The sequence below is a fragment of the Strigops habroptila genome, assembly GCF_004027225.2.
Source record: "Strigops habroptila isolate Jane chromosome 13 unlocalized genomic scaffold, bStrHab1.2.pri S16, whole genome shotgun sequence".
In the NCBI taxonomy this organism is placed as follows: domain Eukaryota; kingdom Metazoa; phylum Chordata; class Aves; order Psittaciformes; family Psittacidae; genus Strigops; species Strigops habroptila.
The window spans coordinates 10,954,669-10,970,226 of NW_022651054.1; the positions used below are offsets into that span (position 1 = coordinate 10,954,669).

Genomic DNA, 15,558 nt, shown 5'->3' on the forward strand with positions numbered 1-15,558 from the left:
GAGGCAAAGCACATAACCTCTGCTTGGCCTCAGGGAACATCTCCAGGTACCGTTTTTTCCTGTGTCAAAAGAAAAGCTACTGTCACCTAAGCAGAACTTGAAGAAGCACCTTCTGCCTGGAAATTTATGGGCTTTGCTATATTAATTTCTCAGTCTGCTGTCTGCAGTTCCAGCTGCTCCTCACTCCGGGGAGGCACCTGCAAAGTGAATGGTCCTTCTTCAGCCTGCCCTCTGCCAGCAAAAGAAACCCCAAATCCTAATTTTAAACCAGGTCCAGGCTATGGGCTTTGTTTCCACTGATGGAGGCTGAAATGGAGAGGTTGGAAGAGTGGTGATTAAGGTGGTTCCAGCAGATTCAAATGCACTTTGTAAAGCATTTTATGCCATGCAGATGCAATAGTATTTTAAGGTAAAAAAATAAAGCATGCAGCACAGGGATGGGTAGAGCAGATTTTAAGCAGTTAATGGTTAGACAAAGGAGTGAGAAACATTTCCAGCTTTGCTCCACATCTCTTACTATTACAAGGCTTAACCAACAGAACAGACAATTTAAAGTATCTTTTATATTTCTTCCTATTTTGCAGCTGCCAGCAATTTCTCCTTCTTTCTTAATGTTAAGTTTGATCATTAAGGTATCATGACCAGACAAATTTTGCTCCCATTACTAAATGTTATACAATCTTAGACTTGTGTAACGGCGCTTTAAATGAGCGCTTTACAGAGCTGACTGTTATTAATACTGACTTCATTACTCCCTACTGGCAAAGGAGCCACGTGTAGGCAGCATCTCCACTTTAAAATCGCTTTACATCACCAGAGCGGATAGTTGGGTGCTTGTGTACATGGGAACGTGGCTCAGGGTCATTGAAGCACCATGTGCATCACATTGGGAGCCAGACTTTGGCTGGTATCAACTGGCAGAATCACAGCTAAGTGCTCCCTGGGGTTTGGTTTATGCTCCTTCCAAGGAGCTGAACATACCAACTCCCAGACCTTGCACCTCCTGAGCGTGGCCATCACTCTGTGCCACCATAACATGCCACAGAGGGGAGGATCAGTTCTGCAGTATGCTGAAGCCACGAACACTCTGTTCCTCCCATTCCCCCTGCACTCCCTGTAAGAGGCTACTAACCAAGAGTGAGACCTCCAGGAGCTGTCTGATATACTGCCGGGTGTCCTATGTAACAGATACAGGAACTTCCTTACCTCACCTCTTCTCAGTCACTATGAAAAGAAGCCTTAAGCATGTCATTATTGTAATAATTACCCTTGTCTTTGGTACCAGCTCCTTTTCCTCACCCAGAAAAAAAGGATTAGACCTAATAGGCAAGCATCACAAATAACTTCCACACAGGAACACCTCCTGCCAGCCTCTATGGCTGACAAGTCAACAGTTTGTGACTGCTATCAGGAAAGAATCCAAATTAACCTCTACAGATTAACAGAAAGTCGGCTTTAAACACTCTTACAATAATGAAAACCATCAATTTAGACTTTGAACTGATCTTGTGTTGTTTTCACAGCACCAGGCACTGCAGGAGCATGACCCAAGGCTGGGCTTTGCAGACTATGAAGGACCAGTATTAATAAAAAAGTGTATTTCCCCGAGCTCTGAGAAGTTTGTGGAAATATTTGGTTTTTCCCACCTCTCCCCATACACAAAAGTTTTAATCAGCTTTAACAAACAGACAAGCAAACAAACCCTTAATTAAAAAAAATTAAATATTAAATTCCTGAGCTGAAGGCTTCTAAGTAGCTCTGGCAATCCCTGAACATGCAGGTAACGATGGAAGACAGGATAACTGAGAACACCGGCTGCCATCCCAGCCAGGGCCCCTCACAGCGACAGGAATCACCTGATTTTCCTTTCAATTTCCAAACAGCAGGAACAGATTCCTGCCCTTTAGTGCTGCAGAGCTGGCCACAAGGGTTTCTAATACACTTACGGGTTTGATGCTTAAACCCACCTCGGTCGCTGGCACGGTCTGCACTGACCGCAGTGGTGGAACATTGCAACTGTGACCCAGAGCCACTCCTCTCCCCCAATTACAAGTGCACTGGGTTTAGCTTTTGCTGTGAACACACCTCATATGTAACTGTTCATCTGCAGGTTCTTCAAACACCGCGTCACACACTGTGAGTGATGGTTGTTTTATTCTTTTATTCAACTGTCATTGGTACTGGTTATTTGGTGCGTCCAAACCAATATATGAAACCTGCAAGCTAAGAGAGCAGCAACACAGCACAGCCGTTGTAAACAATTTATTATGATTTTCTACCTCAGGTACTTACAGGAGAAAAGGCATAAAAAAGAAAAAAAAAGGAAAAAAAAAAGAAAAAAAAAAAGAAAAGCACAGATGGACTATTTACAAAAAATGAGAAAATTCACAATAGCCGAAATGTTTGCAAATCATGCACACTAGGACAAGTTCACAAAAGCAAAGCAATTCATAGCAAGAAACCCCAAACAAAATAATAAGAAGCCATACAGATTAAAAAAAAAAGCTATTGCCTGCAGGAAAGTCAAAAGAAAACTAACCAATTATTACATCAAGCATCTTTAATGAAATGAACAGCATAGCCGTGTATTGTAGAGCCTTTGACACTGACATTTTGAACAAGTGGATTAACAAACATTAAAATGCATTACAGTTCTACTGTAAGCATGCAATTTACTTCTCACAAACTTATGAAATGGGTAGAAACACTTCAAGAAAAACAGCCTTTAAATAAGATGTGTGTTTGCTGCCCAAAAGTCCAGAACCTGGTCTTGTTAATGAAACCAATGGATGGAGCCATGACCACATGGGCTTGCAGCTCCTCTGAGATTTGGGTGGAGATTAAGAGGTGTGATACAGCTGAAGCTGGCAGGGAAGAGCTCATCCCATGATTTGCAAGCAAAGGCTGGAATTAGAAGCAACTGCACAGAGAATGCAAGAGCATCACTGGTGACAAGGCACGGAGCAGGTCAGCGGCTCCCCAAGCCCTGTTTTTGGTGGCTTGGAGCAACCTGCTCTAGTGGAAGGTGTCTCTGCCCATGGCAGGGGGTTGGAAGTGGATGAGCTTTAAGCTCCCTTCCAACCCAAAATCATTGCATGATTCTATGATGATTACGACAGCTCTAGAAAGCCACCAACCAAAGGGAACAGGAAAGGAGAAACCATGTGTGGGTCTGCTGCACCCACAGCCACCAGCCACAGGGTCACGCCTGCAGTCACAGGGCACTCATTTTGAGTAATTAAACCCTGTGTTGCTAATGATCCTAGTGACAGGAGACGCTGGTGATGATTTGTGCTACTGCTCAATGTCTATATTAACAAGACCCAGTATCTCTGTTTGAGGCTCCTCGTGAGACCCCATCATCATGTTTTGCTTCCTTGATAAAATCACTTCTAAGAAGTTTGTGAGAAGTCATGCCTTCGTAACGCCCCTGATCCCCATCCTTGTGAGTTACATTCCAAGTGGGCATTAAAAACTCAACACAAAGCAGAGGAAAAAAAACCAAACAATTAAACCAAAAAGGAAATAAAAAGCAAACTCAAAGCAGTGAGGATATGGAGCCTTTAAAAAAGAGAATTAAAGAGTCCAGTCATTCAAACCAGCCAGTAAGAGCAGCAATTTTTCAGTGGACATTGATATTAAACATGGACCACCCAGGCTTTGTGTCTCTCTCTCTCATTAGCACTGTAGTAAACCCCGATTAATTTGTTATGCATCTTTAAGAACTAGTTGATAAAAATTATGTCTTGTGAAATCGGCAAATAGTCTGCAAAGTGAAATAAGAACAGAAATTAATAGATTAAACTGAAAAGATAAGTCCCAGAAATTAAAAAAAAAGACACAGAAAGGGAGTGATTGCAATAAAAAAAAAAAGGCTTTGGAGCGAGTTATAGAGGAAAAATAACATAATGGGAGGAGATAGAGCAGTCGCCAAAGGATTGCGTGTGTCTCATCCGTGAGGACAGGGAGCAGAGGAGGATGCGGGGCCGGACCCATCCAGGGGACCTGCCAGCAGCAGCCCCAGTATGGAAATGGAAATGCAAATAGATGGATCATGACATCTGTAACCTCGTTTCACTGGGACAATAGTGAATACCAACAGGACAGTTCAGTTCAGATGGGTATTCCTTTTGGGTTTTTTATTACAGAGGTAAATAGGCAGCACAACCCGAGGAGGACCCAGAATAATGCCCAGTGGCAGGCGAGGAGCCTGTGGGATGGTGACTGCCACCAGCACAGCCCTGTGATGACACCCCCCAGGGACAACGAATCCCCCCAGGGACAGCCCTGGCTCCAGCCCAGGCTTGTTTACTGCAGCACTGGCACCAGCAGCAGAACAGGGCTCACAACACAACTGCACCGTAGCAGAAAGCACGGCCAGGTCTCTGTAACGAGCCTCAGGAACACAGCTGGATATTTACATGTATTACTTTTATATCTACACTTATTCATACACATTGGTGCAGTTGCAACCCCACCACTGGCCAGGCACCGTGGAGCTGGAAGGCAGATGGAGCTGCCTGGGATGCTCCTGCAGGGAGAGCCAAGGATTTCTCTTTTCCTATCACGACACCAAGCATTTGGGTATGAGCTTATTAAAAACACAGATTTCAGACTTCTCTCCCTTGGGTTCACAAGTGCTCCTATGTCACACCCCAAGCCACAGCTGCACCATGGGCCCCACAGGCAGTTCTGCAAGTGCCAAAACACTCAAAGGGAAGGGTTGGGGGTTCAGGCTCTTTTGAGGAGGATGACTATGCTGGAACCACGCTCACGCTATTTGTCCTGTAGCACTAAACACCTTTTTCCACGCTGCCTGATCAGGATGCCAACTCCATTCCTTCCCAGGAGTGTCTGGAGGAGGAGTGGACGCTGCATGAGCCCTGTGCCATAGGACATGGCTCCCTCCAGCAGCAAGAGGCAAAAGAAGGGTGGCAGAGCCCTGTAGGCAGCTGGGACGCAGCACAACACAACCGTGTGAGTGGCATCTCCACTGCCATTCCCATGGCAGGAGCGAGCAGTGGGTGCTGGCACATCCCCATCCTCAACTCCTGACCTGCTCCCAGAACGCTCCCGTGCACCCCGAGCTACGCTGCCACGGCACAGGGCTCTCTGCTCCCAGCATTCCTCCCTCCCAACGCCTGGCTCCAGTGAGGGGGACACCAAACCCCTCACACCGTGGCCCTGGCCAGGCTCCCATGCACCGCACTGCTCTGACAGGTCATGGTTCTAGAGACCAGAGTCCCACATTAGCTGAGAAAAACCTCCTAACAACCCTATTAATGGTTCTGACTGCTGTCGAGGAATAAACCATCTGAGAGGGAGTGAAGCAAACACCACAGGCAGAGCAATAGGGCAGGGAAATCCAAGCAAGGCAACAGAGGACTCTGAGCATCTTCCCTTGGCTGCCCTGCTCCCGAAGGCACATGTACCTCCTTTTCAGTGCTGACAATCCACTTTGGTTTTCTCCTGCCTATTCAATCCCTGCAAGAGACTGAAAACAACTAGCAAATAACTGGAAGGCCTGTTTTGAAAAACCAGGCCCTTATTAAAATGAGGGCTAGAGTCAAACGGTGCCTCTGCTGTCAGCCAGCAGACACGCTCATTTTAGACATGTTTATAATTAAAGTCATCTAAGAGCTGCCGATCTTCATCATTTAACTTATCAAAGGTGCCTTTAATTCAGCTGTCTTCATATGAATCAGCTGGTACAAGGAATGGAGGAGGAAAGTGTGAGACGACATGCGAATGCCTTCTGAAGCCTCCTCTTTAATTCAACTAACGCTGCACCCTGCCAGCCTGGACCTCTGCCACCCGCTTGTCTCGGAGCTGGCTCCGACTGGGAGGGTGTAGCACGGGTGGGAAAGAGGCAGATGAGCTTTAAGTAGAGCCCTAACATTTGTGAATTGAAATGGAAAGGGAAAACCAACCTACCAGCACTGTCTCCTTTGGTGTTATCAGTCCTGCAAAAACCAGAAACTACCATCCCAAGGACACTGTTTGTCTTAGGATGTAAAGAACATGTATGCTTCCAACATAATGTTTCATCCTAATGACCCAGAGCCAAACACGAGGCTGTATCTTCACCCCAGTCTGCCACAGGGAGAGCCGAGCATCCCTCCACATCCTCGCCCATCCTAAAGGACCTTCCCAGGAGGGTGTTCAGCCCCAGCCTGGTCCCACTGCTGCGGCTGCTGGCAGCCACATCAAGGAAAGAGGGAAACCAAACCAGAGCCAAACTGAACCATCAACACATGGCTAGAAACTGTGAAGGACATCAGAGGTATCAATAAAGAACACAGGAAGGTTGGACTTTGCACTCCAGGACTGCACTCGTAATGAATACACGCTTACAGCAGGATAGAATGGGAACGTGTGTATGAGTTTCTGTGTGTGTATCTCTATAATATACATGAAAGGAAAAACCCATCAAAGGGAGGGTAATAGCTCTTAAATTATCTCTGTTGCTGTATGTTTTAAGAAGTTTGTTTTCAAATAACCAGTACCAATTTACACGTTAGCCAAAAAAATGGATTTAAAGGATGTATATATAGATATCTATTTCAAAATAGCAAAAAGATCTGCTGGTGTGTGAGATGCTCCCTGCAGACTTGCCTGTCTCAGCTTGCAGCTATGGAGTTAAAAAAAATAGGAGAAAAAGAAGAAAAGGAAGGAAAGAGGGGGAAAAAAGTAAATCTGGAAATGAAATGTACATACCTGGGAACTGATAGCTGTAACTTGGGGCAAATCCGGGGTATCCTCGGCCGTATGTTGCAACAAAATTGGGGTAACCTTGATCAAATGGAGAAAAAGAGAGAGAGAAAGAGGAGTTTGAAGATTAATGAAGGTTTTTTTTTGTTTGTTTTTAAATACAATGCCAAATGACATGGAGGATGGGTGAGGCAATGCTACAGAAGGTATTAAACCCCAAGATTTATTCTGCTCATGCCAAACTGCCAGAGGTTTGGGTATTATCTTGAACAGAAACCCCTGGAGCTGGCTGCCCTCCCTGCTCGCTCGCTGCCGGGCTCTGTGCACGAGACCTGTCACTCAGGTAATTAACATGCACTTTGGTATCTCAAGTCCAAGGACTGTGCATACTTGTTAGCTGGAAGAGTAAATGCCAAATGCTAAGGCTAAACACATAACACAGGTTTGCTCTGACATTTGGAGAGCTTACAATGAATGTACTTTGCTTCAGAGCTATTGACAGTTGGAGATTAAGGTAGTAGTAATTCTTTATCCCGGGAGTGTGAAGGACAACAGTTAACACATCAAGAGTTGGAGGCAGCAACAGCAACGAACCAGGGAGTCAAAGAGCTTTTAATTTTTGAGGAAAGTAAAACCCAGCCATGAGAACTGCTTCTGAAAGCAACTTCCGAGATAGGCACAGAAACGCATCCAACCTCGGGCAGCTTTTGAGCTTTATTATGAGAATATTGGTTAATAGAGATGCTTGAGTAAATGCCAGGTTGGACGGGGCTTGGAGCAACCTGCTCTAGTGGAAGGTGTCCTTGCCTGTGGCAGGGGATTGAAACTGGATGAGCTTTAAGATCCCTTCCCTCCCAACTGGAGCCCGAGCACACGTTTAACAGCCGAGAGGCTCTTCTGGGGGTCTCCTATCTCTGCTTTTATTTCTTCTTTAATATACTCAAACATCACACAGCTATTCTTCTGCCACTGCAAGTCCCTCCGTTTCTGATGAGATTTATACATACATAGAACGTGCTATTAATCATAACCTAAAACCGGAAGATAAAAATACTTGGATGAATTTTGATTATGGGATTAAGCAGTGCCAGGGGAAAGCAGCCCCGCGATCCCGGACAGCACGCGGCGGCTTCCAGCGCTGTGTACACACTGCTTAGCCCCTGCTTATTTATTTCACAGCTCAACAGCTGGATTCCCTTAGAAATTAATCACCTCTGTCATTAAATCAGGTCTTTCAGAGTTAAGCTTTACAAATCTTTTCTCCTCTTTCTTTAAAAAACAACAATATTGATAAATGGATTGTTTGCTGAGTACGTAGTGCCATTAACAGCGCTGCGAGCTGCACCAAGAAAAATGCCTCTGTCCTCACCAAGTGGAAAACATCAAGTTTTGTTCTGATTCAACCAACTTCAGGAGCTGGCAGTGGGGTGCAGGATGCCACCTCTTGCCTGTGCTGGGATGCTGGCGGCAGCGCTGCCCGGGGGGCTCTCGCCTGCATTACCAGTGCTCAGCGCGCTCTAGGTCGGGCAGATGAAATCATAAATTTATAATACAACATTACTTCAATTTTCCTCTTCATTTACTGCTGCAGTGCCCAGCTCTGCTCTAACGAGTCAAAGCCTGAGCCGCGCAGGGGAAATTGCCTGGCTGAATATCAATAGCGCATTAACACCATGCCCATGTGGATGCTTCATCAAGCCAAATTATGGCCATGCTGACCTACCCACCATTCCCATTAGATGCCATTCTCATCCTGCACTGGGCACCGAGCAGTTTATTTGCTTCAGTAGTCCTGGGGAATGATCAATCTCTCTAATTATCCCTTGTTGCTACACCAAACTCCCAAGTTTTACCTGGATTACCCCCTCCAAAGCGAGACCCTCCTGCTCATGGAAGCAGAAACTCCAACCAACAATCAAACCTGCTTTCCCAGCACCACTTCCACCCATCTCCTGCCTCTGACCCCAGCAGCAGCAGGTCCAACACACCCACCCTGCAGGCTGGGTGACCTTCAGCCCATAGGCAGGAGCCCGAGCTGGACTCCTGACTCCCTTCATCCCACCGTCTCCAAAGTTGACTGATCTCCTACTCCACGGGAATTAAAGAGCAAAGCTGAGGCTGCATTTGCCGTGGTGGTTGCAGGGGGTGCTGCTGTGGGATCCCCGGGGTCATTGAGCTGTGCCAGCCCCCAGGAATCCTGTGCTAACGAAGGGCTCCCCGTCCCAAATCCTGCCTCAGAGGCAGCTGCAACTCTATTAAACACAGTCTGATGGAAAAAAGAAATGACTTTCTTTGAAGGGCACAAGCTTCTTTTATGCATGAGTTCAGCCTACCTAGACTGAGCGTGTGCAGTAAGGCAGAGCCTGCTCTGCCTTGAGCAGTGATAGAAGGAGCCTGGTAGAGACCTGAAATCTGGTGTTCATACAGATGCTGTTTTGGCTGTCTGGGAGTGTAAGCTTTATGTGCCGAGTGCTCCTGTCCCTGGAGGGGTTTGCAAGTTAAAAAGAGCCCAACTTTAATATTAAACACCAGCAGGTCTAAGACGCCCATCGCCAGAAGAAGTGAGCCCTGTGAGGCTCCAGCTCAGACTGAGCAGTGCTTCAGTTACCTCCAGCGCTGAACCCCGTAAGGGCAGCTGTGATGTCCCGCAGGGAGCTGCTTCAGACGGGAGGAGAGACAGAGATGACCTCCTATTAATGTTGCTCCTCTGTTGCTTTCTTCTTTTCTCTCTTTTTCCCGAGTTTTCAGCCCTGAATAGAGGGCAAAAAGCTGTGGGGGAATGCAGTGACACCTTCACACCCTTGGGCGACAGGGCTTCTGGCTGGCACACCAGAACCAGATGACAGAGGTGATACTTCTGGGCACATGGCAAGCTCCTTGACCACCGACCATCTCCCACTGAGCTGCAGATGTGTGTGTCACCTGTGAGGGGGGACATGGGGCCTCTTCACAAGCATCCCTGGGGCTGGGGAACAGCTCTTCAGGCCGGGTGGGCTGCCCCGGAGAGAGATGCTGGAACTGAACCCACTCGGGCCCGCTCTTCATGTAGAGTGGTTAATGGATGTTCCTGATCTCCCCTGAGACTGTGTGTGTCCCATCAGCAGACAGAGCCCGAGACAGCCCAGGAGCAGCCCTGGCAAAAGGCTGAGCCTGCCCACGCTCTCCGAGTCAGAAAATCCTTTCAGAAGAACACTTTAATTTTGTTCCAATCAACCAAATCATCACAGAAGCGGCTGCCTACGCACCTTTAGACCCCGGCTGCTGCAGGCTCCTCGGGGAGGCTGTGATTAATGAAAAAGACCAACTTCCTTAATAGCTTCGGAGGGAGCCGCTCCCCGCTCTTTCCTTTGGGCTGTCTCGTGCGTTCGTTCCTGCCATTCCCTCCTCTGCCCATGAGCAGCATCTGGAGAAGGTGACCTTGAACAAAGGCTTCTGGAAACAGGTACAGAAATCCTCCAAGAGCAGCCCTGGCCGCTCTGTTTCAGTCCAGCAAAGCATCTAAAAGGAGGAACAGGGTAGGGCTGGCACCGGCCTCCTGGGATCTGTGGCTACTGCAGACGCTGCCTCCGGCGGGACATTACTTTGCACATCTCACCACTTGATGGGTTAATTACCCCCTCTCCCTGTGGGGATGGGGCCCTACCTTGAGCAGCTTCAGGGCTTCAGAAGGAGCAATTCAGGTTCCCCACTGAGCTGCTGCCCATCATCCCCCTTCCCAATACTTGGAGGCAGCCTTTGAAAACAGGGCTTTATAATGGCCATCCAGACAGCTTTGCTCTCGTGTGTTGTGATTTCCTCGTTCAGCACTTAATTATTTAACACGGTGCCACTGTAGCGAAGCAGGAACTTGGAAGATGAAAAAAACAGCTCGAGCAGATAATGAAGCATCTGGCCTTCAACATGAATCAATCATTAATTCTGAGCAAGTCACCCTGATTTGCAATCTAACTAGAGCGTGTTGTGAGGCTGGCCGGAGTGACCTGACCCAGCCCACTTCAATGGGACAGGGATTTGCCAACGGGTACCCACAACGCTTGCTCTGTACAAATGCAGATCTGCTTGCTGAGGGCTTCTTCTCTTACTTCGTATGGCTTGAAACGATCTTTTTCCAGCGAGGCATCCTGGTAGGAATCACTCACACCGCACCCAAGGACTGAATTTTCCCTTCAGGTCACTGAGGTGGACTTTGGCTCCACTCGCTCCTTGCCCGGCTGAGGAGAGAAGGGTTGAGGCTGCTCTGCCCATGGGGAGTGGATGAGGGATCCTGCCCTGGGTCTTTCTGCCTGCCCAGGGTGACCCGGGCTCGCTCCTCCACCATTTCCACCACCCCAAAACTCAGGCACCACAAGTGGTAAAGAAAGAGAAACAAGAGCAATGAAGTGCCTATGCTCAAGCACCCTGGGAACATACTGGTAACCAAATCGCAGACTGACTAGGACCAGGTAAATATTTTAACCATAAAACACAATTTCCAAACACTATGGGGCAGGGTGGTGGTGCAGTGTGGGGACAGAAAAATACATGATCAGTGGAAATGACTGAATTACACATCCCTGAAATGGATCATTCCAGCCACGTGAACAGAAGCACTATTAATTCAGAGATAAAGCAAACATGGTAGGGAAGTTTTCCCCATCAAATCAAGCAGGGGCCGAAGTCAGATGTCTCAATTTAACAGCCTGATGCTCATAGAACAGAGTCCTCTGATGTGATGCTCGCTACAGGAGCTTTGGGGTCCTCCAGCATCTCAGCCAGCCCATGGACCTGCTTGGCAGAGCTCAGGACAACCAAGCACCAGCTTTCAAGGCTGGTTTTTATGCTTGAGTATCTGGGATCGTCTAAACCCAGGACAGAAAACTCAAAAGCATCTACATACGAGGGACACCAGGCTGGAAAGGCTCGTTTCTGCCTGGGACATCTCCAGGTGCCCTCTTGTTCATGCATGCCTTATAGACACAGAGGGTGACAACTGAGGGAAAGTCCAGTGATACAAATAGAGCAGGAGGTTCAAAATACATGGAGTTGTACAAAAATACATTGGCAATGGATTAGCAGCATTTTGACTTAGCAAATTTGAGGAGAGAGTACCAAGAGGTTGCCACATTATACAGAAAGAACTATCTAGGCAGAAACAAATGAGAACCAATTATAACTAAATAGACCTCGTGCACAAATAGAATTTTGCCATTACATATCATTTATCCCATTTAATTAGTATTTTCCGGACACAATACTCTGGACTAAAATACCATTCCATCGCTTTGAAACTTGTAATTACTGTTGTGCCCTGCACTGTTGCACTCCTCCCTGCTCTCCCCATCCTGCAGGCCATTGAGGAGCCGGCAAGATTTTCAATTATCTATGCTGAGCTGTCAGAAATACCTTTAAAAGAAGGGGAATAATGTGTGACTCAATTCCTCTAAAAAAGGGGAGAGATCATTTTTAGTCAGAATGAGCACCCTGCGTCTTTCATCATTCTATTTTTGTGAGGAAGAGTAAAACAGCCTCTTTAAAACATCCATTTAAATGCAAATTTCTATATTCCAGGAGGGGGGGGGGGGAGTTAATGATTTACCACAGACAGGATCATTCTCCCCATTCCACTCTTGCTGAAGTTCTAGACCTGCACCCACGCGGGTGCAGGGATTTGCTCACCCCTATGGCTTAAGGGTTCAGAAAGCAGGGAGAGACACAACACGGGAGCCACTGGCTCCGGGAGACGTGTGGTGGCCACGGCACTTACCCAACATTCCCATCCCTAGCATAAAAGCGTCCATGGTATACGGTAATCCACGTGCCCTTCCTCTCGTCCCTGGTGGAAACATCACTTCTTTAGGTTGTGCTTTCTTACATTCTACCTATTGAGCAGAAACATGTACAAATGAGATGCAAATGAATTCCATGTAAATGTCAAATGCAGAACTGATCTACTTAAGGGGGTGGGGGGGAGGTTTATTTTTAGCATCTGCCTCCCCACACCGCCTCCCCCTCTAAGGTGAACTTTAAGAATAGCGTAAACGGATTTGAGAGAGCAAACGTGTATGTCTCTTTAAACACACAGAGCAAAACCCCACTGGAAAGATGACAGAACTGCTGATTTAAGAAGTTCCTGAAAGGAAAACCTGGGCTGCGTTCCCTCTCAATGGTACTCGCGGGAGTGGAATGAATGGAGGGAGGTCTCCAGCACAGCTCTATTGCAATCGATAACAGAAAATGACTCTCAGTGATCATTACAAAAAGCTCCTTTTAAAATAGGAATAAAGAATCAATATTTCTACCCAGCAGAAAATTTCTGTAAACCCTATTAATAAATGCTCTGCATTCTTTCACTTCCACTTACTCCTGCTGCCTTCTGAAGTTGCTTAATGCCACTCAAAGCACATTGTGAGTCTCCACCAACGCCTTGGGAGAGAAAGCGACCCAGCCCAGCCAGCAGGAGGACATCCAGGAGCCCAGGACCCAGCAACCCCACCAGGTCATGGTTCCCAGCCCCTCCTTGGATAGGAAAAAAGGAGAAATAAAGCACTTTCCCATATTTTCCAGCTACAGCACCACCAAGTTGCCCCCTCAAGCAGACTGCCCCTGCCCAGTAAGCTGGTGTGGAGCTACCCAGCTATCCCAACCAATCTCTTTGGCTCTACACCTTGCTCTGAGCAACAGGAAAATGCGGACACACAGTGCAGCCCTGCACGGGATGCAGGGAACCTCCAAGCTGCTGCCTGCCCCACCTGGGTGGTTGGCACAGTGAGAATCGCTGGTCTAAGGTTAAGGGTTTTAGGCTGAATCCAGAGGTTTGAGCTTTATGCCTCTAACTTTGTTCTTCAACCAGTTCCTCAATCCTCTTTGCACATTTTGGTACCCCCCAGCCCTTGCCTGACCAGATCAGAGAGGGAGCAGAGTGGGATCACTGCCAGCCTGCTGGCAGGGGCTCAGGAACGGGGCTGCTCTCTCTGGAGGACAAGGAGGGTCGGCTCCGTGCCTCCTGTATCACCTCCATCACCCGCACAAGCAGGCAACCACCTCAGGCAAAGCCGGGATGCAGGATAATAGGGCTGAACGTCTCGGTGCCTAATAGCCCGATCAGTGACTGTGTGTTCATTGTCTTATGAAAACCAACCGCCTGTTCCTAGGCAACCTGATCAGTGGAAATTCCAGGTTTATACAATTTTCATTTAGGTAACATAAAGGTTAACTGCCTGTAATGGGAGGATTTTAAACAAAACCACCTACTCCTCCCTTCCCGCTGCAGATCTCCACAGATCGTATTTACTTTACTTGCTTGCAACACTTCCTGAAGCTACAATGCTCAGACACTGCCAATGCTGTCAAAACACGCTCTTCTTGCACACAAGCTGCCCCAACCCAGTGAAGTTTGAAGCAAAATTCTTCTGGAGTTCGTCTTTTGCTACTTCTCTGCCAAGAAGCATTTGGGTCCTTGAAGAAGGCAGCGGGATAAGAGCAGAGAGGGACAAGGGTTTCCTCTGTCTCCTCTAGTGCTGTTGGGGTAGCAAGACCTCTGGGAGAGAAACACCCCAGCAAGGGCTGTGGCGAGGACCAGTGTGTCCTCCTGGCAGGGTCACCAACCTGCACACCACCCCTGTCCCCTGCACACACACACGTACTGTGTACCCCTGCAGACACGTGGCAGTGCAGACACACTGCTGAGTGTGCAATGGAGAGAGCCACATGGTGCCCCACAAGGTTCCCAAGCCCCGATACTAAGAGAAAATGGGAAATTAAAGGAAAGAGAAAAGTTCCCATTAGTGATGGAAGTAGAGGTGCTGCTGTTAGAGCGGGGATGGGGACAAGGACAGCATGGGATATGCATGCCCAGCATCCAGCTCCATCACTGCCCTATAGGGATGAAGCCTTCAGAGCTTCCCAGGGAGCCTTAAGGCTGAGCTTTGATGGTGGGTTTCAGCCTCATCGGGCTGTGTGGACCCACCAAAACCTTGATGCCCCCAGAAAGCCCCACAGCCCAAAGCTACCTCCCCTCTCCATCACAACTGGGACACAGCAAGCTCTGAGCACCAGCCTCCTCTCACCAGCACAACACCCTCTCAAACTGTCCTTTGCTTATTTGTGACCTGGGGGTCATTTAACAGGAGTAGCCCATCTAATTTCTCCAGGCAAATGCCCGGGGTGAGCACCACAAGTGTGTCATCTCATTTCACAACCGCATCTTTGTGGGTCCGCCACCACTCGGAACGCGGCGGCGGCATTGGTTACGCCTCGAGCTGCAGACAGCCGGGATGACAAAAACAATCCAGCCTGGCTCGACAGACAATTAACAGGAAAATGAAGTTTGGATTAGCACCGTTAGAAACAATAACCCAGTAATTAGCTTCTGCAGCCACGGACCAGCCTACCACTGCTCTCTGAAGGACCAGCGTGATTTATGATTTTCACAGCACACAGGATATAAAGGGAATGGCAGTGAGCTGCAAAGGAGTTTTAGCTGGGATTTAAAGGGGAAGAAAAAGTCACCAGTAGGAAAGAAAAATAATTCCTAAGCCTTTGTTAACACATTTACCCCATATTGAGGGCAAAAATATTCTCCATTATCCAGCAGAGACTCTTTCCCCCTGGGAAGGATGATAAGAGGTATGGGACCAGGAGCCCTGTCCCCCTCTGCCATCCCTTGGGAAGGGACTACATGACCCCATCCATGGCAGCAGTAGATTTTTACACTCTCCATTCAGCAATGCCAGACCCTGGGGTGGCTCTTTAGAAGCTGCTCAAGTGCCATTCCATCGGCAAACATGGAAAAAGCAGCAACAGGAGGTGAAGCACCACGATAGTGGACAATGTGGTGGGTTTCACGGTGTCTCTACACCAACAGAGACA

At 47.8% G+C, this 15,558-nt stretch overlaps 1 protein-coding gene across 1 annotated transcript in view; it reads right to left on the reverse strand.

The window, feature by feature from the left end:
- The window catches only part of LOC115602145 (RNA-binding protein Musashi homolog 2), a 90,361-nt gene that overhangs the window by 30,995 nt on the left and 43,808 nt on the right, over positions 1-15,558 (reverse strand). The window contains exons 4-5 of the mRNA XM_032919700.1: positions 12,455-12,569; positions 6,718-6,792 (exon numbers count right to left, since the gene is read on the reverse strand). Of these exons, the coding sequence (XP_032775591.1) occupies positions 6,718-6,792; positions 12,455-12,569 (190 nt within the window). The remainder of the gene's footprint in view (positions 1-6,717; positions 6,793-12,454; positions 12,570-15,558) is intronic.